This window comes from Pristiophorus japonicus, chromosome 14 (assembly GCF_044704955.1).
Source record: "Pristiophorus japonicus isolate sPriJap1 chromosome 14, sPriJap1.hap1, whole genome shotgun sequence".
In the NCBI taxonomy this organism is placed as follows: Eukaryota; Metazoa; Chordata; class Chondrichthyes; family Pristiophoridae; genus Pristiophorus; species Pristiophorus japonicus.
This window is the reverse complement of record NC_091990.1, coordinates 100,887,419-100,913,235: the sequence shown is the minus strand read 5'-3', so window position 1 is coordinate 100,913,235 and position 25,817 is coordinate 100,887,419. Positions and strand designations below refer to the sequence as shown.

The 25,817-nt window shown below is 45.7% G+C and overlaps 2 protein-coding genes across 12 annotated transcripts in view; both read left to right on the top strand.

Annotated features, from left to right (window-relative positions):
• Positions 1 to 892, top strand: part of LOC139280002 (kielin/chordin-like protein) — a 531,474-nt gene extending 530,582 nt beyond the window's left edge. For 7 of the 8 annotated variants that reach the window (XM_070899412.1, XM_070899417.1, XM_070899413.1 and 4 more), the window contains one exon: positions 385 to 892. In XM_070899412.1, coding sequence (XP_070755513.1) covers positions 385 to 482 — 98 coding nt within the window. In that variant the 3' untranslated portion in view covers positions 483 to 892. The remainder of the gene's footprint in view (positions 1 to 384) is intronic. The other variant, XM_070899411.1, reaches the window with a different exon arrangement.
• A 10,993-nt stretch (positions 893 to 11,885) lies between these two features.
• Positions 11,886 to 25,817, top strand: part of LOC139279999 (protein phosphatase 1 regulatory subunit 12A-like) — a 286,266-nt gene continuing 272,334 nt past the window's right edge. For 3 of the 4 annotated variants that reach the window (XR_011596579.1, XM_070899407.1, XM_070899406.1), the window contains exon 1: positions 19,318 to 19,614. Coding sequence is in view for 2 of the 4 variants with exons in the window: in XM_070899407.1 (XP_070755508.1) it covers positions 19,348 to 19,614 (267 nt within the window). In the remaining 2 variants the exon portion in view is untranslated. Of the gene's footprint in view, positions 11,965 to 19,317; positions 19,615 to 25,817 lie in introns of those variants that run through there. The other variant, XM_070899408.1, reaches the window with a different exon arrangement.

The following is a 25,817-nucleotide window of genomic DNA, read 5'->3' as shown; positions in this document are numbered from 1 at the left end:
TTGTGGTTAGGGTGGTTCAGTTTTTTGCCTAGATCAAAACGGGACAAGGATTTTGATTAGTCGAGGCAGGGGTTACAATATGGGCATGGCTGTGGATATCGTCCCGGGTTGAGTTGCGGTGTTAGCTTGGCTGCTGCTAAAAAAGGATAGGAAACATTAATTACTAACAAAATGCCTCCCTATCAAAAGATACAGCAGTAACTGGTGGAAAAATGTCTCTTACATTAAAACATGGACTTTGAGGGTAAATTTTGCACAGTCTCACTGGTGGCTTATATTTCTGAACAGTCAATTCAAAAGATTTAAATTTGGATGGGTCTGCCCCAGGTTGCAGTATCAGCTTGTCCCTGAAACATTTAAAAACACTGTCTGTCTGTTTTATAGGTCTCTTCATGTATCAGTCGAATTGTTTTCCCCCTTCACTGTGTCCAATGGGATCACTCTACAGTCAGAGGGGGACCTCCTCGTATCCAAGCTTCTGATGGCGCACTGCAGTGGTCTGTTTATACCCACAATTCTATAACTTTACTATGAATCCTCATGGTTTCATGATGGGAGGGGCTGGTGAGCCCTCACTGAACGGATTTGGATGCTACAACTGGTCTGAGACTGGAGGATATACACTGGAGGCTGGGTGGCAACTTTTAAGGCCTGTGACTTTGTGAAGTATGTTAGTATTTTAGGTTAGATACCAAAACTGTGAACTACTGATCAACAGATTATTGAACAGAATGTTATTTATTCAGATGGTACAGCTCCCATATTCTTACCTCATTAGAATTGAGAACTACTCTGTACAGTATTGTATAAATATGTTATTATTCCTTAAACCAGAGTTTTTCTGTAGAATTTAATATTTGAATTGTTACTGTTTTGTACATGAAATAAGAGACTGGATTTGCATTAAAATACTGTTATTAGTAAGAGTTTCATAACTCTTTGAATGATACATTCATGCCTCTCTCTTTGTGTTTTTCTGTAAAGAAATCCTCTGGTCACTAGGTGTAGCACTATTGTACATGTGCTTGTGAAAGATTTCCTCGATTCACTATTTCCAGTTGAATCACTTCGAGTGGAAGTGCCTGCACTAAAATAAGTGGAATTGTTTAAATGAGATGGTGAGCTGATGCATTTTGGTCATTATCATTTCAGCGATACTCTGTGGTAATCACGCTCATCGACCTTGCGTTTTGCTTCAGCCATCTACTTTTCCATCTGCCATTCTGTCATCTACTGCATTGCTGCTTCATCCTGCCCCCTCCCCTTCCCTCCCCTCCCCTTCCATCCCAGTCAGACAGGACACAAAGTGGGTTTCCCATAGGTATTCCCCAACAGCTTTGCTTCCTTGAAGAAAAGAAAGGGGTGGAATGAAGACCTCGGGCTGGGGAGTTGGAATTGGAGATGAATGATACCCGCACACCTGAGGATATAGGCAGAGCTGGTCCTACCTGCATTTCCCTGAGGAGCAGCAGCCTAAATAAGATGTAAGGCACACGTATGCCACACTGATACAGGAGACCTCTTTAATACAACATCTAGTTATAGCTAGAATATCCCTATGTTCTTGGCTCATTGGAGCTTCTAACTTGCTATCATCTACACAACCTTCACTGTGTGCACCAACTCACACAGTATCCATTCATGCAACCTCATCAAAGCCACTTCCAATCCTTGCCAAGAACAATGTCTGCAAGCATAGCCACTTTAGTACAACCATTATCTTAATGAAACCCCATAATATATATTTGCCCAGTTCTTCTCAACATCATATGCTCCCTTGTGCCTGTACTTAGGAATTATTAGATGAAAAAAGATCAAGATAGATCCAATTCACCTTCTACCATCCTAGTAGTCGCATGATACAATGACAGAGCAGTTGCTAACTAATAGTAATCAATCTCTTTCAATAAGTCTACAACAGACCTAAACATGATGCGAGGAAAACCCTAGTTAGACATTCCCTTGCTACTCTTATTTAGAGGAGAGTCTCTTGATGACCACATATGGCCACTGCATAAACAGTCGTGCCAACTGCAAAAATTCCTTCATCGACCTTTCCCTGCTCCAAATTCATACTACTTCATCACAGCCAGTTCCAAACTTTGCCAAAAACAATGTTTACTTCCACAACAACTTTAGTGCAACTGCAATTTTACAGCAAGTTTAGACAGTATACATGCCTAGTGCTTCTTCCCACAGTGCTTCCCTTTGTTGCAAGTTTGTGATTTGGGAGGTCTTAAAGCTAATCTTTTACTTCTCCTATGTCCTACCTCATTGGCCAGAGACTGGGAAGTGGCTGGCTGATGTGTTCATATGGGATGTCTTTTGGGACTGAAGTGCCCTTGTTTCGTATCAGTTAAGCCCTGAGATGAACCTGCTGCAAGCTGCACCTTTTGTGCTTCTGCAAGGGCCCTTTTGGCCACACGTGCAGGCATTGGAGGTGACTAAAATGCTACAATTCTGAGAGTAAAGTCAACTAAGCCCTCTGCTACTCATACTGGGCATTGCCTTCACATGGCTACTCGTCTGCAGGCAAGCAGACTTAATGGTAGCAATAAGATACTTCTTTGTATCCCAGCCCCATTCGTTTAAATACCGGAAGGTATAGCCTTCTGTAATCTGGTGTCCCTGGTCTGTAAACAACAGTTTGACCATCCGTGGATAACACAATGCAGCAACTCTTCAAAGCTCCTTCAACAGCAGGGGGGACAGTAGCACAGTGGTTAAGTTACGGAACTAGTAATCAGTGGGTAATCAGGAAGGCAAATGGAATGTTGGCCTTCATTGCGAGAGGGATGGAGTACAAAAGCAGGGAGGTCCTGCTGCAATTGTACAGGGTATTGGTGAGGCCGCACCTGGAGTACTGCATGCAGTTTTGGTCACCTTACTTAAGGAAGGATATACTAGCTTTGGAGGGAGTACAGAGATGATTCACTAGGCTGACTCCGGAGATGAGGGAGTTATCTTATGATGACAGATTGAGTAGACTGGGTCTTTACTCATTGGAGTTCAGAAGGATGAGGGGTGATCTTATAAAAACATTTAAAATAATGAAAGGGATAGACAAGATAGAGGCAGAGAGGTTGTTTCCACTGGTCGGGGAGACTAGAACTAGGGGGCACAGCCTCAAAATACGAGGGGGCCAATTTAAAACCGAGTTGAGAAGGAATTTCTTCTCCCAGAAGGTTGTGAATCTGTGGAATTCTCTGCCCAGGGAAGCAGTTGAGGCTAGCTCATTGAATGTACTCAAATCACAGATAGATAGATTTTTAACAATAAGGGAATTAAGGGTTATGGGGAGCGGGCGGGTAAGTGGAGCTGAGTCCACAGCCAGAATAACCATGATCTAGTTGAGTAGCGGAGCAGGCTCGAGGGGCTAGATGGCCTACTCCTGTTCCTAATTCTTATGTTCTTATGCGACGTGAGTTCAAATTCCACTACGGCAGCTGGGGAACTTAAATTCAGTTAATTAAATAAATCTGGAATAAAAAAGCTAGTATCAGTAATGGTTACTACTGGATTGTCGTAAAAACCCATCTGGTTCACTACTGTCCTTACCCAGTCTGGCTGATATGTGACTCCAGACCCACAGTAATGTGGTTGATACTTAACTGCCCTCTGAAATGGCCTAGCAAGCCAACCAGTTGTAACAAACCAAGAAAAACAATAATAAGAATAAAACCGGACGGACCACCCGGCATCGACCTCGGCACTGGCTAGGGATACGACAATGACATACCCAGTCCAGACAACCCTGCAAAGTCCTTCTCACCAACATCCCCAAATTTGGGGGGAAAGCTGTCCCAAAGACTAGTCAAGCAACAGCCTGACATAGTCATACTCACAAAATCATACCTTTGAGTGTAATATCTCCAAGTTTGCAGATGACACTAAACTGGGTGGCGGTGTGAGCTGTGAGGGGGACGCTAAGAGGCTGCAGGGTGACTTAGACAGCTTAGGTGAGTGGGAAAATGCATGGCAGATGCAGTATAATGTGGATAAATGTGAGGTTATCCACTTTGGGGGCAAAAACACAAAGGCAGAATATTATCTGAATGGTGGCAGATTAGGAAAAGGAGAGGTGCAACGAGACCTGGGTGTCATGGTTCATCAATCATTGAAAGTTGACATACAGGTACAGCAGGCGGTAAAGAAGGCAAACGGTATGTTGGCCTTCATAGCTAGAGGATTTGAGTATAGGAGCAGGGAGATCTTACTGCAGTTGTACAGGGCCTTGGTGAGGCCTCACCTTGAATACTGTGTTCAGTTTTGATCTCCTAATCTGAGGAAGGACGTTCTTGCTATTGAGGGAGTGCAGCGAAGGTTCACCAAACTGATTCCTGGGATGGCTGGACTGACATATGAGGAGAGACTGGATCGACTGGGCCTGTATTCACTGGAGTTTAGAAGGATGAGAGGGGATCTCAAAGAAACATATACAATTCTGACGGGGTTGGACAGGTTAGATGCAGGAAGAATGTTCCCGATGTTGGGAAAGTCCAGAACCAGGGGACATAGTCTAAGGATAAGGGGTAAGCCATTTAGGACTGAGATGAGGAGAAACTTCTTCACTCAGAGAGTTGTTAACCTGTGGAATTCCCTACCGCAGAGAGTGGTTCATTCCAGTTCACTGAATATATTCAAGAGAGAGTTAGATATGGCCCTTACGGCTAAAGGGATCAAGGGGTATGGAGAGAAAGCAGGAAAGGGGTACTGAGGTGAATGATCAGCCATGATCTTATTGAATAGTGATGCAGGCTCGAAGGGCTGAATTACCTACTCCTGCACCTATTTTCTATGTTTCTATGTCCCAGACTCCTCCATCAACACATCAACATCCCTGGGCATGTCCAGGGGTGGTGGCACAGTGGTATACAGTCGGGAGTGAGAAGTCCTGGGAATCCTCAACATTGGCTCTGGACACCATGAAGTTTTAGGTCAAGCATGAGCAAGGAAACCTCCTGCTGATCACCATCTACTGCCCTCCCTCAGCTGATGAATCAGTACTCTTCCATGTTGAACACCACTTGGAAGAAGCAAGTACACAGAATGTACTCAAGATGGGGACTTCAATGTCCATCACCAAGAGTGGCTCGGTAGCACCACTACTGACTGAGCTGGCCGAGTCCTGAAGGATATAGCTGTCAGACTGATGGTGAAAGATCCATCATGAGGGAAAAACCTACTTGACCTTGTCCTCACCAATCTACCTCTCACAGATGCATCTGTCCATGACAGCATTGGTAGCAGTGACCATACCGCACACAAAGTACCATCTTCACACTTCACCGGTGTTGTGTGGCACTACCACCGTGCTAAATGGGATAGATTCAGAATAGATTTAGCAGCTCAAAACTGGGCATCCATGAGGCGCTGTGGGCCATCAGCAACAGCAGAATAGTACTCCACCACAATCTATAATGTCATGGCATGGCATATCCCTCACTACCATTACCATCAAGTCAGGGGACCAACCCTGGTTCAATGAAGAGTGTAGAAGAGCATGCCAGGAGCAGCACCAGGCATATCTAAAAATGAGGTGCCAGCCTGGGGAAGCTGCAACACAGGACTACATGCATGCTAAACAGCGGAAGCAGCATGCTATAGACAAGGCTAAGCGATCCCACAACCAATGGATCAGTGTAACCACTGTAGTCCTGTCACATCCAGTCATGAATGGAGGTGGACCATTAAGCAGCTAATAGGAGAAGGGGGCTCCATGAATATCTCCATCCTCAATGATGGCGGAGCCCGGCACGTGAGTGCAAAAGACAAGGCTGAAGCGTTTATAACCATCTTCAGCCAGAAGTACCGAGTGGATGATCCATATCAGCCTCCTCCTGAAGTCCCCATCATCACTGAAGCCAGACTTCAGCCAATTCAGTTCAGACCACGTGATATCAAGAAAAGGCTGAGCACACCGGATACAGCAAAAGCTATGGGCCCCGACAACATCCCGGCTTTGGGCTGAAGACTTGTGCTCCAGAATTACCCGCGCATTTAGCCAAGCTGTTCCAGTACAGCTACAACACTGGCATCTACCCAACAATGTGGAAAGCTACCCAGGTATGTCCTGTCCACCAAAAACCGGCCAATTATTGCCCCATCAGTCTACTCTCAATCATCAGCAAAGTGATGGAAGGTGTCGTCAATGCTATCAAGCGGCACTTACTCACGAATAACCTGCTCACTGATGCTCAGTTTGGGTTCTGCCAGGATAACTCGGCTCCAGACCTCAATTCAGCCTTGGGCCAAACATGGACAAAAGAGCTGAATTCCAGAGTGAGGTGAGAATGACTACCCTTGACATCAAGGCAACATTTGACCAAGTGTGACACCTAGTAAAACTGAAGTCAATGGGAATCAAGGGGAAAACGCTCCACTGGCTGGAGTCATATCTAGCACAAAGGAAGATGGTTGTAGTGGTTGGAGTTCAATCATCACAGCCCCAGGACATCACTGCAGGAGTTCCTCAGGGCAGTGTCCTAGTCCCAACTATCTTCAGCTTCTTCATTAATGACCTTCCCTCCATCATAAGGTCAGAAGTGGAGATGGTCGCTGATGACTGCCCAGTGTTCAGTGCCATTTGCAACTCCTCAGATAATGGAGCAGTCCATGCCCGCATGCAGCAAGACCTGGACGACATTCAGACTTGGGCTGATAAGTGGCGAGTAACATTCGCGCCACACAAGTGCCAGGCAATGACTATCTCCAATAAGCGAGAGTCGAAGCACCGCTCCTTGACATTCAACGGCATTACCATCGCCGAATCCACCACCATCAACATCCTGGAGGTCACCATTGACCAGAAACTTAACTGGACCAGCCAGATAAACACTGTGGCAACAAGAGCAGGTCAGAAGCTCGGTATTTTGCGGCAAGTGTCTAACCTCCTGACTCCCCAAAGTCTTTCCACAATCTACAAGGCACAAGTCAGGAGTGCGATGGAATACTCTCCACTTGCCTGGATGAGTGCAGCTCCAACAACACTCAAGAAGCTCGACACCATCCAGGACACAGCAGCCCACTTGATTGGCACCCCATCCACCACCTTAAACATTCACTGCGGTGTGTACCATCTACAAGATGTGCTGCAGCAACTCACCAAGGCTTCTTCGGCAGCACCTTCCAAACCTGCAACCTCTACCACCTAGAAGGACAAGGACAGCAGGCAATTGGGAACACCATCATCTCCAAATTCCCCTCCAAGTCACAGACCATCCTGACTTGAAAGTATATCGCTGTTCCTTCATCATCGCAGGGTCAAAATCCTGGAACTCCCTCCCTAATCGCACTGTGGGAGCACCTTCACCACATGGACTGCAGCGGTTCAAGAAGGCGGCTCACCACCACCTTCTCAGGGCAATTAGGGATGGGCAATAAATGCAGGCCTTGCCAACGACGCCCACATCCCAGGAACAATTTTTTTTTACACTCCCAAATATGCATCCGCCACCACCCACAAGGAAAAGGGAAAGAGGTGCCTGGGACCACCATCACCTTCAAGTTTCCCTCGAAGTCCCATACCATCCCGATTTGGACACATGTCGTCGTTGCTTCATTGTCCTGGAGCTCCCTACCTAACAGCATTGTGTGAGTACTGTCACTACATGAAATGCAGTGGTTTAAGAAAAAAGAGACTTGCATTTATACAGTACCTTTCACAACCACTAGACATCTCAAAGCGCTTTACAGCCAATGAAGTAGTTTGGAGTGTAGTCACTGTTGTAATGTAGGAAAAGCAGTAGACCATGTATGCACAGCAAGCTCCCACAAACAGCAATGTGATAATGATCAGGTAATCTGTACTTTGTTATGTTGATTGAGGGATAAATATTGGCCAGTACACCGGGGAGAATTCCCACGTTCCTCTTCGAAGTAGTGCCATGGGATCATTTACATCCACCTGAGAGGGCAGGTTTAACATCTCATCGAAAGACTGCACCTCCAACAGCTCTCCCTCAACACTGCACTGGAGTGTCAGACTAGATTTTTGTGCTCAAGTCTCTGGAGTGGGATTTGAACCCACAACCTTCTGATTCAGAGGCGAGAGTGGCACCAACTGAGCCACAGCAGACACAGAAGGCGGCCAATCACTACCTTCTCAAGAGCAACGAGGCATAGGCAACAAATATTAGGCTTGTCAGTGATGCCCACATCCCAAGTATTCATTTTAAAAACCACTGACTGTGCATAGGTTCTCTGTGTTGGGGGCCTTCACTGTTGATCTGCTTGGAGCTGCCATATCCATGAAGGTATTGCATGTGCAGTAAAATAGACTAATTCACTTACTCCATTATGTGCAGTACACTGTCTGACATGGTCCCCAGTCCTGCACAGACCCTTGACCTTCTGCAAGCATTCTTTTTTTGAAAGCAACATCCATGATGGGGACAATTTTAACCCTACCCGCCCAGCAGGAAAAGAGCTTCATCAATAAAATCACTGAGGTTACTTCACTGCCTGAAAGCTGCCAGGAACTCACTGTTCTGAATTTTAACCTGATCTACTGAGCAGGTCGCTAGGGCATCTGTCCAATGTCATCATTGGACCCGACTGCAATTTTTACTGCTGGTCATGAGCGGGGAAGCCACTGTGGCTTTCACACCAGGCAAAGACAGCATGAAGAGGAGTCGGGGCCAGAAGAGGCCCAAACAGGTATGGTTTTTATTAACTTTCATTCTGGGGCTAGGAGGAACACAACAAGGTTATTCAACTTGTTCTGGCATTGGGTTACCATGCATTGCAATTTATATTTGGCACCGATAGCCCTGGCCAGCTCCTGCCACTGCTGCTGTGCTGCTAATCTAATGCTCCATTTTTCTGCGCAAAACAATGTTTCTCTCCACTGACAGATTTAGAATGATAGAATTTATGACACAGAAGGAGACCATTAGCCCATCATGTCTCTGCTGACTCTCTGAAAGCGATATCCACTTAGTCCCATTGCCGTACCCTTTCCCTATGACGTTTTTTCTGTTTCAAACATTGATCCACTTCCCTTTTAAAAGCCATGATGGATTCTGCTCCCATCATTGTTTCTAGCAGCACATTCCATGTTCTAACGACCCTCGGTATAAAAAAAATATCCCATAATGATGATATTAAATTTCTGTCTCTTGGTTATCAACTTACTGATAAGTAGAATTAGTTTTTTCCACGTGTCTCCTTAAAATCCTTCATCATTTTGAACACTTCGATCATTTGGCCTATTAATCATATTTGTTCTAATAAAAAGTCCACTAGTTTCTCTAATATCTCCCCATAACTAAAGTCTCTCATCCTTAGTAACATCAGAATGAATCTCTTCTGCACCATCTCCATTGTTCCCCATGTTCTTATGTTAAAACTGGACTAGACACGATATTCGGTTTAACCAATGATTTGTATTCCAGTGAGGAGGAAAGGGCATAAGAGAAAAGATAGCCATCTGAGGCTAACTAAAGAAATAAAGGACGGTATCCAATTAAAAACAAGGGCATACAATGTGGCCAAAACTAGTGGGAGGACAGAAGATTGGGAAATGTTTAAAAGCCAACAAAGAATGACCAAAAAAATGATTAAGAAAGGGAAGATAGACAATGAAAGTAAACTAGCACAAAATATAAAAACAGATTGCAAGAGTTTCTATAGGTATATAAAAAGGAAAAGAGTGGCTAGAGTAAATGTTGGTCCCTTGGAGGACAAGACAGGGGAATTAGTAATGGGGAACATGGAGATGGCAGAAACTCTGAACAAATCATTTGTATCAGTCTTTCGGGTTGAGGACACTAATAATATTCCAGCAGTGGATAGTCAAGGGGCTAAATAGTCAAGGGGCTATAGCGGGGAGGAACTTAACACAATCACAATTACTAAGGAGGTGGTACTCAATAAGATAATGGGACTAAAGGCAGATAAATCCCCTGGACCTGATGGTTTGCATCCTAGGGTCTTAAGAGAAATAGTGGCAGGGATAGTGGATGCATTGGTTGTAATTTACCAAAACTCCCTGGATTTTGGGGAGGTCCCAGCAGATTGGAAAACTGCAAATGTAACGCCCCTATTTAAAAAAGGAGGCAGACAAAAAACAGGAAACTATAGACCAGTTACCCTAACATCTGTGGTTGGGAAGATGTTGGAGTCCATTATTAAAGAAGCAGTAGCAGGGCATTTGGAAAAACAAAATTCGGTCAGGCAGTGTCAGCATGGATTTATGAAGGGGAAGTCATGTTTGACAAATTTGCTAGAATTCTTTGAGGATGTAACAAACAGGGTGGATAAAGGGGAACCAGTGGAGCTAGTGTATTTGGACTTCCAGAAGGCATTTGATAAGGTGCCACATAAAAGTTTACTGCACAAGATAAAAGATCAGGGGGTTGGGGGTAATATATTAGCATGGATAGAGGATTGGCTAACGAACGGAAAACAGAGAGTCAGGATAAATGGTTCATTCTCGGGTTGGCAATCAATAACCAGTGGGGTGCCGCAGGGATCAGTGCTGGGACCCCAACTATTTACAATCTATATTAACGACTTGGAGGAAGGGACTGAGTGTAATGTAGCCAAGTTTGCCGATGATACAAAGATGGGAGGAAAAGCAATGTGTGAGGAGGGGACACAAAATCTGCAAAAGGACATAGACAAGCTAAGTGAGTGGGCAAAAATTTGGCAGATGGGGTATGATGTTGGAAATTGTGAGGTCATGCACTTTGGCAGAAAAAAAAACCAAGAGCAAGTTATTATTTAAATGGAGAAAGATTGCAAAGTGCTGCAGGACAGCGGGACCTGGGGGTACTTGTGCATAAAACACAAAAGGTTAGTATGCAGGTACAGCAAGTGATCAGGAAGACCAATGGAATCTTGGCCTTTATTGCAAGGGGTATTGGAGTTTAAAAGCAGGGAAGTCTTGATACAGTTGTACAGGCTATTGTTGAGACCACACCTGGAATACTGCATACAGTTTTGGTTTCCATATTTACGAAAGGATATACTTGCTTTGGAGGCAGTTCAGAGAAGGTTCACAAGGTTGATTCCAGAGATTAGGGGGTTGACTTATGAGGAAAGGTTGAGTAGGTTGGGTGTCTACTCATCGGAATTCAGAAGAATGAGAGGTGATCTTATCGAAACGTATAAGATTATGAGGGGGCTTGACAAGGTGGATGCAGAGAAAATGTTTCCACTGATAGGGGAGACAAGAACTAGGGGGCATAATCTTAGAATAAGGGGCCACCCATTTAAAACTGAGATGAGGCGAAATTTCTTCTCTGTCGGTTGTGGATCTGTGGAATTTGCTGCCTCAGAGAGCTGTGGAAGCTGGGACATTGAATAAATTTAAGACAGAAATAGACAGTTTCATGAATGATAAGGGAATAAGGGGTTATGGAGAGCGGGCAGGGAAGTGGACCTGAGTCATTGATCGGATCAGTCAAGATCGTATTAAATGGCGGAGCAGGCTCGAGGGGCCGTATGGCCTACTCCTGTTCCTATTTCTTATGTTCTTATGAGGGTTAGCATTATCTCTTTGTTTTCATAAACTATCCCCCATTTATAAAATCTGCACTTTAGCTTTTTCAAATCAGATTGATCAATTAGTCCTCCCACTTTCAAAGATTTGTGTATCCATTTCTTAAGTCTCTCTGCTCCCTACTTGTTTTAAAGTTTTACCATTCAGGTCGAGATGGCTGAAATTGATGAAGGCCCCAGTCCACCCAAGTGCCGCCCAAAGGACCGCCGATGGCCGCCGCGGTACCTAACTGTACTTTGGGCGGAGTTTTCATCAAAAAGGGCAGTGGGCGGCAAATGAGGGACTTACGCTGCCAATCTGGGTGGCAGCCGGCGGGAGCTCTCATTCGCGGCGGCAAAGGCGCTTGGCACCCATGTGCTGCCGAGGATGGAGTCGGGCCCATGGAGGATTGAAGACCTGCAAAGAAAAATCATTGAGGAAAAAAACCCATCGGAACACCTTCAGGGGACCCCAATCAGGTAAGTCGCTGTGAAAAAAATATTAAAAAAATGTTTACCAAACCTTTTTTTAAGGTCTTCATAATCATCAGCCTCCAGCCAGATGTCCACCCCCGTTCTGGCGCCTACTCCCGCCTGCATGAATATGGCATCTCGGCGGGCGAGAATCCACTTATGCCACTCGACCGTCCGCTGATGTCAGCGGGCGGTTCCCAGCGGTTCTCCCTTCCCGCCTGCTCCAGCCCAAATCAAAAGTGGCACTGGGCGAACACAAAGAGCAGTGTCAGCGGCAGTCGATTGCAGTGAGCAGTAAGTCCATCAATTTCAGTCCCTATATTTCTGGACTCTGTTCCAGATCTTATTGGCATTCTCAAAACAAGTAAACATTGCATTGTGTTGTGGCCCCTTTTAAAATGTTGCAGGCCTTTAAACCCATGCAGCTGCATGCGGGTTCCCATCCCACCAAATGGTGATTTCCTAACGACTGACATTCTTAAGTATAGGATCTCCCAGTCAGTTATGGTAATTATGTTAACCCCAGAAACTAGGACAAGGGTTTGCTTATTTCTCGGCAGATGAGCACTAAATCACGAGCAGCCATTTTTCTGTTTGGAATTTCACCCATTTCAAAATTCTAGGTCATTGTGCAAATGATATAGAGTTATTTGGCATTGGGTATACTTGCTGTAATGTAAAATGAGTGTCTGTTGATGGCACAGGGCTGTGTGATGTTGGGTATATTGATTGTAATGTATACTATGTATGCAAATGGTACAGTCTGTGCATGGTTGTGCTTATTGTATAAAATGGATCCCGAGTGTGTAGATGGTGCAGTTTGTGTGGGATTGCATGTTTTTGTTGTAATGTCTCTGATGTAAAATGCCCTGAAAAAGGCTAATTGTTAATTAATTAACATGCTATAATATTCACACTACGCATTAGGCTGAAAGTTTCAGTTCATAGCAGGTGTGGGTCTTGCTTATGAAAACTGACCTTTTAATGTACTCACTAATTTGTTTTGAGGACAACTCAATTATAACAGATTGTGTGTGGGGTTGTTATTATTAGTTGTAATATATACAGTGTTTGTGAAGATTTGGGTGCTTTGGTTGTGATGTTTGTGTAAATGGTGTAGTTTATGTGGGGTTGGGTATATTTTGTAATTTATACTGAATGTGTTTGGATAATTTTGGGCTGTGCGGGGTTGAGTGCATTGACTAATATATACTGAATGTATTTGAATGGTGTTTGGTTTTGCGGGAGTGGATATATTGAATAAATTCACACTGAATGTGTTTGGAAGGCATTGGACTGTGCAGGGTTGGATGTATTAACGATAATTTATACGGAATGTGTTTGGGTGGTGTTGGGCTGAGTAGGGTTGATATATTGACTGTAATTTAGACTTTGGAATCAAAAACACAATTTCTAAATTTGCAGATAATACCAAATTGGGATAGTCAATACTGAGGAGGACTGCAACAAATTACAGGAGGACATTAATAAACTTGCAGAATGGGCAAATAATTGGCAAATTAAGTTCAACACAGATAAATGTGAGGTATTACATTTTGGTAGAAAGAATAGGGAGGTTACTTATTACTTGGAAGGTGCGAGGCTAGGTGGGGTAGAGAAACAAAGGGATCTTGGAGGACAAATATACCAATCACTAAAAGCTGCATCATAGATTAGCAAACCAAGCACTTGGGTTTATTTCTAGAGGGATAGAATTGAAAAGTAGGGAAGTTATGCTAAACCTGTATCGAACCTTGGTTAGACTACACATGAAGAACTGCTACAATTCTGGTCACCATATTATAAAAAGGATACAGAGGCACCGGAGAGGGTGAAGAGATTTACAAGGATTATACCAGAAATGTGAGGATATACATATAAGGATGAACAGGCTGGGACACTTTTCTGTTGAAAAAAGAAGGCTGAGGGGTGACCCGATAGAGGTCTTTAAAATTATGAAAGGTTTTGATAGAGTGGATGCAGAGAGAATGTTTCCACTTGTGTTGAATAGCATAACTAGAGGCCATCAATATAAGATGATCACCAAGAATACCAATACGGAATTCAGAAGAAACTTAGGGCTAGACTTTCCACTTCACATCGCCCATATATCACCCAAAACGGCCTTTCATTGCTCATTTTGACAAAAAAGTGGAAATTCAGGCTGGAGCATTGGCGAAAAATTAACCCCCTGACTTTCGGCTCACATCGCCGAGCTGATCGCCGAGCACATCGCCCATTCTAACTTTCGGCACATCGCCGGGCTGATCGCTCGCCGACAACAGTGCTGGGAAATAGTTGCTTTTCCCGGGCTTTACTCACAGAACTCGGCACTACGGGCGCTATTTTGAAGCCATTTTGAATATCGGAGGAAAGGAGGGAGTCTGCAAAAACAAGAGTGCTCTAATAATTTGTGAGTTATAAGTGTACTTGACAGATATATCCAGACAAATTTAAACATATTATTTATTATAATTTATTTTCGTAGAAAGGTCAGTTTAGTAGTAGAAAAGGCATTTATATAAACAGTGAAAGAATGGGGGCTGCATCTTCTCTGCCATTACTTGTAAGTGCAGAATTGCTGGAATCTGAGCTTGAGTTAAGTGAAGGGGTCAATGGTAGAAGTCGCAGAGTAACGCATGGACGTATAAGGAAACCTTACAGCCGAAGAACTTACAAGGAAAGGCAATCTTACCTAAACGTGTCTGATAACGCGTGCCTTCGGAGATTGCGCTTCCAAAAGGAGGTCATCGATGAGATTTGTCAGCTCATCAAGGCGGATCTGCAGCCTGCCAGCACCATCAGGACCACATTGCCTGTTGAGGTAAAGGTTACTGCAGCGCTATCATTCTACGCATCGGGCTCCTTTCAGGCTTCAGCTGGCCACATCTGCCATATCTCTCAGCATGCCATTCGACAGGTGACTCAAGCCCTTTACGCTCACAGGATGGATTTTATAAACTTCCCCATTACCAGGGAGGCACAAACCGGGAGGGTTTTGGGGTTCTCGAAAATAGCAAACTTCCTCAAGGTGCAGGGAGCAATAGATTGCACGCACATTGCCCTGAAATCGCCTTTACAGAATGCAGAGGTGTTTCGTAACCGAAAGGGATTTCACTCACTAAATGTGCAGATCATTGTCGACCACAACCAGATTATGATGGCAGTTAATGCTAACTTTCCAGGCAGCCTCCATGATGCACACATCCTGCGTGAGAGTGCTGTCTCTGATCTGTTTGCCAATCAGCCACTAGGTCACAGTTGGATGCTGGGGGATAAAGGATATGGTCTTGCCAGCTGGCTCATGATCCCCCTGCGTAACCCCGTTACTGAGGCCGAGAAGTGTTACAATGAAAGCCACATTGCTACAGGCAACATTGTCGAAAAGACAATTGGTGTCCTAGAGCAATGCTTCAGATGCCTGGACCACTCAGGAGGCAACCTACAGTACCATCCTGACCAGGTTGCTGAGTTTATTGTGGTGTGTTGCATGTTACATAACCTGGATATAAGGAGAGGACAACATTTGCCAGATGGGGCTGCTGGTCCACCTCAAGAAGGATTGGAGACGGAAGAGGTAGATGATGAGCAGTAGGAGGAGGAGGAGCAGGAGGAGGCCGATGAGCACCTCGGGGAGGATGTTAAACCTGCCGATGAACCCATGCCCCCATGCCCACTCGTAAGAGTAGAAAAACCCTGTGGGAGTTATGCGGCTGCAAAAGTGTTGCTTGAGCAGCTCACAAATGAGCGCTTTGCATGAACTTTCATTGTGGACAGTCAGAGTTACAGTTACATTTATCGCAAAGCAACGGTTGCATTTGCAATGAGCTATGTTACCTCATTGCCCGGTCTGGTCGGCCATTGTTTACATTAATATGTTATCATGTTATTATAAGAAAATGCACAACAATTGTAAATTGTAAAATGTAATAAAAAAATTTTACTCAGACAAAATTTAAATTTCAACTGCAACAGGAGCAACCCAAACAACCCAACAACCCACCTACCCACCCACTCACTCACCCTCCCACCCAACCTCCCCAAACAACACCCCAACAGTAAACAGTAAACAGAGCGAACTAGAAATGATATTCACACATCACCTGCGGCCACGTTTCCCTCCCTGTACTCTAGCCCAACCCACCCAATTTGGTCCTCCGGTGACACCGAGACGTCATGGGCGTGCAACTGCGAGCGGCAAGACTCAATTGTGTTTTGCAGGGCCCACAACACCCACAGCACAAATGTGCAGATCAGAGCCGCAACCTGCGGTTCCGTCACCACGGGTGGGGAGGAAGATACCACAGAACCTGAGGAAGAGGAGGAGGAGGAAGTGGTGGGGGAACTGCTGGTGCGATCGCTTGTTGAGGGGGGTGTAGGAGGGGAAGGCGAAGCATGGGGATCGCCTTCCGAGTCAGAAGGAATTGCTTCCTCCTGACCCGCTTGTGTGCTGGCATTTGCGGTCTGCGGCATCACGTCACGTTCAGGTGCAGCGCCGTGTCCCGCCAACAATGCATGCCGCAAGGCATTGGTGGTGACGGTCTGCTGAACCATCTGCTCGAGCGTCTGTTGTGATACCCGGGAGAAGGTCACCGTGAAGTGGGAGAAGGTCTCTGTGAATTCCAGAAACACCTGGAGATGGTCACGACTTATCGCGACGGTCTCCTTGCACATTTGAGCCAAGCCATCCATGCGATCGGCCAGGGTAGGCGTGTGCTCGACTTGCTGACTCGACCTCCATGGGGTCTGCGGGGGCACTAATGCTCGCCTTGGCGTCGCCAGCTGCGCGCCGCTTGGTCTCACTGCTTCTTCCGTTGAAGATGCCGACGTAATGGCCACAGGTCCCACAGGTGATTCCACCACATGATGAGGGATGCTAGCGGCATCTTCCTCCAAATCCACTTCCTCCTCAGGTTATGTGGGTGTTGTGGGCCCTGCAAAACACAATTGAGCTTATTGAGTTTATTATAGCAGAGGGGTACACATTGCAGAGGAACATCAATACTACAATAAATGAGACTAGGAGACGTTACATAACAATGCATCATATGTTAGTACATATGGTAGTACATCTATGCGGAATTGAGTAACACAGAGTTGTGGAGGCAGGACATGCCTGAAAGTGATTAAGAGGACCGTACATTCGTATATTGTCATGAAACGACGTTACATTACTTTAACACTGCTTGACACATTACTCACGTGACACATCAGTGGGCTCGGCAGATCCACGGGAGGTGGCCGCTCGACTGTGGGTCCCCACCAGAGCCACAGCACGCTCCTCAATATCACTCAGCGGTTGTAATGCAGCTGTGCTCCCTCCCGTGCGCCTCTGCTGGGCTCGGTTGTTCGATATCTTCCTCCGCAAAATTGGCAAAGTGCATGGCTTAAGCTGTATGGTATGTGTACTATCATGGAAAGACATTTTAACAATTATAACGCACATCGGGGATACGAGGTGATGATTGACACAAACATATCTCTCTCTAATACAATCTCCATACAATAATATACAACAATATACAAAATGTAAAATCTGTACTTACTCTTGCTGATGTGACCAGGCTGTTCCAACACTTGCAGCATTGGTCGGACCCCCTCGCCTCATTAGACGCCGCCGAGACGACGTCCAAAATCTCGGCCCATATCTTCCTGTATGTCCGGGGTGGGTGCCACCCCGGGTTAACTCGACCCACCTTGCATACACCTCCTGAATGAGGACCTCGTTTGCTTCATCTGAGAAGGGCTTGGTCCTTTTGCAAGCCTCCTCCACAGCCGATGATGATGCTGCTGACATTTTGATAACTTTTATCAGTTGAACTCACGTTTTCGACTATACTCTAATGTTTTTATCACCTTTTGCTCTCTTAATCCCCTCGTAATCTTAATCCAAGCACTCTTCTCCTCCTTCTTGCTCTCTCTCTCCCACCACAATCGATCTTACTGCGCATGTGTGGATGACCCCTAACCTCCAGAAATGCGTAAAATGCTGTTAACCTGGAAATAAAATCGCATGCGCAGAAGCCTGTTGCTGGGGAAGCTTTTGCCTTCCACATCGCTGGCAATTCCTTGGGCGAGCGTCACATTGCTGACCTTTTGCATCGCCCATTTGACATCACTGGTCTATCACCGAGTGGAAAATTGCCATCCAAAAAATGGACGATGAGCCAGCGATCGGCAAGGCTGGGACATCGATCATCGCTGGAACATCACCCATTTTTTGGGCGATAGACAGCAAAGTGGAAAGTCTAGCCCTTAGAGTGGTGAGAATGTGGAACTCGCTACCACAGGGAGTGGTTGAAGCGAATAGTATAGGTGCATTTAAGGGGAGGCTAGACAAGCATATGAGAGAGAAGGGAATAGAGAGTTATGCTGATAGATTTTGATGGGGAAAGCCGGAGGAAGCTTGAGTGGAACATAAACGCCGGCATGGATTGGTTGGGCGAATGGCCTGTTTCTGTGCTGTATATCCTATGTAATCGCCTGTAATTTATACTGAATGTGTTTGGATGGTGTTGGGCTGAGTGGGGTATTTATTTGCTCCAAGCTGTGTACATGATAAATTTTCTCTACTCGGAACTCCTACACAGCAAGCAGGCCCCAGGTGGGCAGAGGAAACATTTGAAGGACACCCTCAAAGCCTTCTTGATAAAATGCAACATGTTCGCCGGCACCTGGGAATCCCTGGCTCAAGACCGCCCTAAGTTTAGGAAGAGCATCCGGGAGGGCGTTGCAGAAATCAAGTGTAGACAGTGGAAGGAGCGTGCGGCAAACCACTCTCCACCCACCCTTTCCTTCAACCACTGTCTGTCCCACCTGTGACAGAGACTGTAATTCCCGCATTGGACTGTACAGCCACCTGAGAACTCACTTTTAGAGTAGAAGTAGGAGGTGGGTGGGGTGGCTTGACCCATCCACCTCCACGGAGGTGTGTGGGGTTGCTGACCCATCCACCTCCATGGCACGAACCTGGTATTGCAGTACTTCCAGGAACGGTGCTTGGGCTCTAGGCCTTTTGGCTAAGAGCATTAGCGCAGGGTGATCCTTGATGTGTGCAAGGTGACCTCTGGCGTTTGTGATCTGACAAAGAATTGGAAAGATTGGCTACGATTAAAAAAAAAGAAGCAAGTCTTCCTCAATTTGGAGGAACTGCCTATGATGATGATTGATGATGATGTGGGGAAGGAGTGGGGAGACTGGTTGCAATGTATACAGACTGTGACTAGATGGCGCAGGGTATGTTGGCTGTGATGTATAGTATGTGTGTGTGGATGGTGTAGGTTGGATCTATTGGCTGTAATGTATACGGAGTGGGTGTAGATGGCGCAGGGCTGTGTGTCAGAGGCTGGAGTTGGGATTTCGGGCACTCCTGGTTGAGTCTGGTGGAAGATGGCGGCTGAGGATCGGGAGCGGGATCAGGCCCGCAGTGATAACGCCAAACACAAGCGGAAGGAGCAGCTAAAGCGCTGGCTGGGCTCGGACACCGACCAGGAGCCCGGCCGGCCCCGGACCAAGCACATCCGTGTCAAGTTCGACGAGGGAGCCGTGTTTCTGGCAGCCTGCTCAAGCGGGGACCGGGACGAGGTGGAGAAGCTACTGCTGAAGGGAGCTGACATCAATTACACCAATGTGGACGGACTCAGCGCCCTGCACCAGGTAGGGGACCGGCAGCGGGGGGTCCGGCCCCGGGGGCATCAGGGGGACCGGCCCCATGGGGACCAGACCCGCACCCTCTCCTCCCCGCCTCCCCCGGGCCAGCCGGAGCCCACTCTGCAACTTGTCAACTCATCCAGGGCAAAGCGGCGCTGAGACTGAGCCGGCTCTGCACCAGGGGATGGGTCCGCCCGGGACAGACCTGGACCCGCTCCACGGCGGCCGCCGCTCGATCCTAACCCACTTGTAGTTTAAAAAAGAGACAGTCGAATAAATGGCTTAAGGGTTGAGATTGCCTCGAAGGGAAATGAGCCGGCGACAACTTTAAGTGTTTCCGAGCGTTTTTTGCAGAGAGCTGTGACTGGGTCCGACATCGGGATCTGGGTCCTGGGGCAGAGGGACTGGCTGGGTCCTGGGGCAGAGGGACTGGGTCCGGGGGCAGAGGGCTAGGCTGGGTCCTGGGGCAGAGGGACTGGGTCCTGGGGCAGAGGGACTAGGTCTAGGGAAGAAGTCTGGATTCTGGGTCGAGCTGGCCGCTCTGACCTGCCCTGCGCTCCGGGCGAGGTTTGGATCCTGAGATTTCTCCGCATGTTGCGCAGCCCGCGGCTAATCACCACAATGTCTATTGCTGTGAAGCCGCGGGGAGAGCGGGAGTGAAGAATGGAAAATGCCCTTTTAAAGAGCGCGACCCACATCCAGAGCCCGAGTAATGTGAGGGGGCGCGGAGAGAGGGGACAGTGCTGGTGGCCCGATTACTATAGTCGTGTCCAGGTCATTTGGGTTAACAGGAGTTATTTAACAGTGCTCAATGACTGGAGTACAGGCAGACAGCATTGGAAACACGCAGCCAGTCGGTCAGCAGGATGACAGGTTAAGGTTCAGATTGAGACTTTTGGTCTGACACCTGTCAGTGTTCAGTAACTGACGGCCCATCAGATTTATTGGCTTTAATCTTTGGCCCAGGTCAGCATTTATGCCATTATGACCACAGCACATGAGTCCATTCAGCCCATCATGTAGGTGCTAGTTCCTTACCAGAACAATCCAAAACTAATCTCCCTGCTCCATTCTCTCTGCTCTGTATCATAATTTACTTCAAATATTTATACAGTTTTTCTCTAAAAGATTAAATGTTCTCCTCTCAAACCACTCCCAGTGCAAAGTAATTCGTGTTCCAACAGCCCACTGTGCAAATATATTTATCTTAACAAATATTAAGAAAGGCTTGACAAAAAAGGATTGTTTTTGTTAGAACGGATAGAAATGTTTTAAAATAAAGAGATGGGCAGAGTAGGTAGAACGATGCAGAGGCAGGGGAGTTTTAGAACAAGGAGACACAAGGATTGCAGAAAGGATTGTGAAGTTGTGGAATGCAACATTTAATGATAGGTGGTTGAAGGAAAGGAGAATAAAGGGATATGGGCACATGAGATTAGGACTACTGCTCGTGTCACAGATAAATTCTAACCTGGGCCAAATAGCCCATTTCCTTGTTTTCATTTCTATCTAATTCTCTGTAACCCCTCTCACTTTCTGAGTGACAGTTTTGATACAGATGATCCTCTCGTCACTGACTCCCCAATACACAGAAATAGATGAATAAACTAGATCAGCTGTTGATCGTGGAAATTTCACATTGCAATCAAACTGTTCATGGTAGCTTGAGAAAGCCACCTGATCTTCAAGTCTGCCATTACTTTAGGAGTGCTCCTTAAAACACAAAGGATCACGAATCCTAAATGTTAGTCTTTGTTATGTTGTGGAGGAAAAGAAAAGGAATAACTTGCATTAATATAGCACCTTTCATGATCTCAGGATGTCCCAAAGCGCTTTACAACCAATGAAGAACTTTTGAAGTGTAGTCACCATTGTAAGGTAGGTAATAAGGTGTCATTGTGTGTGGCCTACGCACCGAGGCACAGCTCTCCATTTCCAGCTCAGTGATAAGAAACTGATCAGGAGAGCACCATTTGTTTCTGCCGCTGTATCTCTTGCTGTGTAAGTGTGAAGTTTGATTTATTGGAAATTTCACCACGATTGTGAACTCAAGTCAATGATGTCTTAATTTAAACTCGACACTGATTTCAAAACCAAACTTTCTTTTCGGTGTACTGAGATTTTTTTCATTTTTTTTAAAGAGGGGAATTAAATTCAAGTCTTGTGATGGGGAATTTGGTTCAGTGAGAGTCTGCACTGCTAAATGGGTTAAGCAACCATAGAATGATAGAAATATAGAAAATAGGTGCAGGAATAGGCCATTTGGCCCTTTGAGCCTGCACCACCATTCAATATGATCATGGCTGATCATTTTTGCAACTTTAGTACCCAATTCCTGCTTTCTCTCCATACCCTTTGATACCTTTAGCCATAAGGGCCACATCTAACTCCCTTTTGATTGGTATCAATGCGGTGGAGGAGGATTTCCTGGAGTGTATTAGGGATGGATTTCTAGACCAATATGTCGAGGAACCAACCAGAGAGCTGGCCATCCTGGACTGGGTGATGTGTAATGAGAAGGGACTAATTCCCTTGGGGAAGAGTGACCATAATATGGTAGAATTCCTTATTAAGATGGAGAGTGAAAAAGTTAATTTGGAAACTAGGGTCCTGAACTTAAGGAAAGGTAACTTCGACGGTATGAGGCGTGAATTGGCTAGAATAGGCTGGCAAAGGATACTTAAACGGTTGACGGTGGATAAGGAATGGCAAACATTTAAAGATCACATGGATGAACTTCATCAATTGTACATCCCTGTTTGGAGTAAAAATAAAACGGGGAAGGTGGCTCAACCATGGCTAACAAGGGAAATTAAGGATAGTGTTAAAGCCAAGGAAGAGGCATATAAATTGGCTAAAAAAGCAACAAACCCGAGGACTGGGAGAAATTTAGAATTCAACAGAGGAGGACTAAGCGTTTAATTAAGAGGGGGAAAATAGAGCACGAGAGGAAGCTAGCAAGGAACATAAAAACTGACTGCAAAAGCTTCTATAAATATGTGAAGACGTAGGTCCCTTGCTGTCGGATTCAGGTGAATTTATAATGGGGAACAAAGAAATGGCAGACCAATTGAACCAATACTTCGGTTCTGTCTTCACGAAGGAAGACACAAATAGCCTTCCGAATGTAGTAGTGGACAGTGGGTCTAGTGAGAAGGAGGAACTGAAGGATATCCTTATTAGGTGGGAAATTGTGTTAGGGAAATTGATGGGATTGAAGGCCGATAAATCCCCGGGCTGATAGTCTGCATCTCAGAGTACTTAAGGAAGTGGCCCTCAAAATAGTGGATGCATTGGTGATCATTTTCCAACAGTCTATCGACTCTGGATCAGTTCCTATGGACTGGAGGGTAGCTAATGTAACACCACTTTTTAAAAAAGGAGGGAGAGAGAAAACGGGTAATTATAGACCGGTTAGCCTGACATCAGTGGTGGGGAAAATGTTGGAATCAATTATTAATGATGAAATAGCAGCGCATTTGGAAAGCAGTGACAGGATCGGACGAAGTCAGCATGGATTTATGAAAGGGAAATCATGCTTGACAAATCTTCTGGAATTTTTTGAGGATGTAACTAGCAGAGTGGACAAGGGAGAACCAGTGGATGTGGTGTATTTGGACTGTCAAAAGGCTTTTGACAAGGTCCTGCACAAGAGATTGGTGTGCCAAATCAAATCACATGGTATTGGGGGTAATGTACTGACGTGGATAGGGAACTGGTTGGCAGACAGGAAGCAGAGAGTCGGGATAAACCCGTCCTTTTCAGAATGGCAGGCAGTGACTAGTGGAGTGCCGCAGGGCTCAGTGCTGTGACCCCAGCTATTTACAAGACACGTTAACGATTTAGATGAAGGAATTGAGTGTAATGTCTCCAAGTTTGTGGATGACACTAAACTGGGTGGCGGTGTGAGCTGTGAGGAGGACGCTAAGAGGCTGCAGGATGACTTGGATAGGTTAGGTGAGTAGGCAAATGCATGGCAGATGCAGTATAATGTGGATAAATGTGAGGTTATCCATTTTGGGGACAAAAACACGAAGGCAGAATATTATCTGAATGGTGGCAGATTAGGAAAAGGGGAGGTGCAACGAGACCTGGGTGTCATGGTTCATCAGTCACTGAAAGTGGGCATGCAGGTACAGCAGGCGGTAAAGAAGGCAAATGATATGTTGGTCTTCATAGCTAGGGGATTTGAGTATAGGAGCAGGGAGGTCTTACTGCAGTTGTACAGGGCCTTAGTGAGGCCTCACCTGGAATATTATATTCAGTTTTGGTCTCCTAATCCGAGGAAGGACGTTCTTGCTATTGAGGGAGTGCAGCGAAGGTTTACCAGACTGATTCTAGGAATGGCTGGACTGTCATATGAGGAGAGACTGGATCAACTGGGCTTTTATTCACTGGAGTTTCGAAGGATGAGAGGGGATCTCATAGAAATGAATAAGATTCTGATGGGACTGGACAGGTTAGATGCAGGAAGAATGTTCCCGATGTTGGGGAAGTCCGGAACCAGGGGACATAGCCTTAGGATAAAGGGTAGGCCATTTAGGACTGAGATGAGGAGAAACTTCTTCACTCAGAGTTGTTAACCTGTGGAATTCCCAGCCGCAGAGAGTTGTTGATGCCAGTTCATTGGACATATTTAAGAGGGAGTTAGATATGGCCCTTACGGCTAAGGGGATCAAAGGGTATGGAGAAAAATCAGGAAAGGGGTCCTTAAGGAATGATCAGCCATGATTTTATTGAATGGCGGTGCAGGGTCGAAGGGCCGAATGGCCTACTCCTGCACCTGTTTTCTGTGTTTCTATATCTAACGAACTGGCCTCAACAACTTTCTGTGGTAGAGAATTCCACAGGTTCACAATTCTCTGAGTGAAAAAGTTTCTCCTCATCTCGGTCCTGAATGGCTTACTCCTTACCCTTAGACTTCCCCAACATCGGGAACATTCTTCCTGCATCTAACCTGTACAATCCCATCAGAATTTTATATGTTTCTATGAGATCCCCTCTCATTCTTCTAAACTCCAGTGATTATAAGCCGAGTCGATCCAGTCTTTCTTCACATGTCAGTCCTGCCATCCTGGGAACCAATCTGGTGAACCTTCGCTGCACTCCCTCAATAGCAAGAATGTCCTTCCTCAGATTAGGAGACCAAAACTGTACACAATATTCAAAGCGTGACCTCATCAAGGCCCTGTACAACTGCAGTAAGACCTCCCTGCTGCTATACTCAAATCCTCTCGCGATGAAGGCCATCATGTCATTTGCCTTCTTCACCGCCTGCTGTAGCTGCATGCCAGCTTTCAATGACTGATGTACCATGACATCCAGGTCTCGTTGCACCTCCCCTTTTCCTAATCTGTCACCATTCAGATAATTTGCCTTGCTGTTTTAGCCACCAAAGTGGATAACCTCATTTATCTAAATTATACTGCAACTGCCATGCATTTGCCCACTCACCTAACCTGTCCAAATCACTCTTCAGCCTCTTAACATCCTCCTCACAGCTCACACTGCCACCCAGCTTAGTGTCATCTGCAAACTTGGAGATATTGCATTCAATTCCTTCGTCTAAATCATTAATGTATATTGTAAATAGCTGGGGTCCCAGCACTGAAGCTTACGGTACCACACTAGTCACTGCCTGCCATTCTGAACAGGACCCGTTTATTCCTACTCTTTCCTTCCTGTTGGCCAACCAGTTCTCTATCCATGTCAATACATTACCCCCAATATCATGTACTTTAATTTTGCACACTAATCTCTTATGTGGGACCTTGTCAGAAGCCTTTTGAAAGTCCAAATACACCACATCCACTGGTTCTCCCTTGTCCACTCTACTTGTTACATCCTCAAAAAATTCTAGAAGATTTGTCGAGCATGATTTCCCTTTCATAAATCCATGCTGACTTGGACCGATCCTGTCACTGCTTTCCAAATGTGCTGCTATTACATCTTTAATAATTGATTCCAACATTTTCCCCACGACCGATGTCAGGCTAACCGGTCTATAATTCCCTGTTTTCTCTTTCCCTCTTTTTTTAAAAAGTGGGGTTACATTAGCTACCCTCCAATCCATAGGAACTGATCCATAGTCTATAGAATGTTGGAAAATGACCACCAATGCATCCACTATTTCTACGGCCACTTCCTTAAGTACTCTGGGATGCAGACTATCAGGCCCTGGGGATTTATCGGCCTTCAGTCCCATCAAT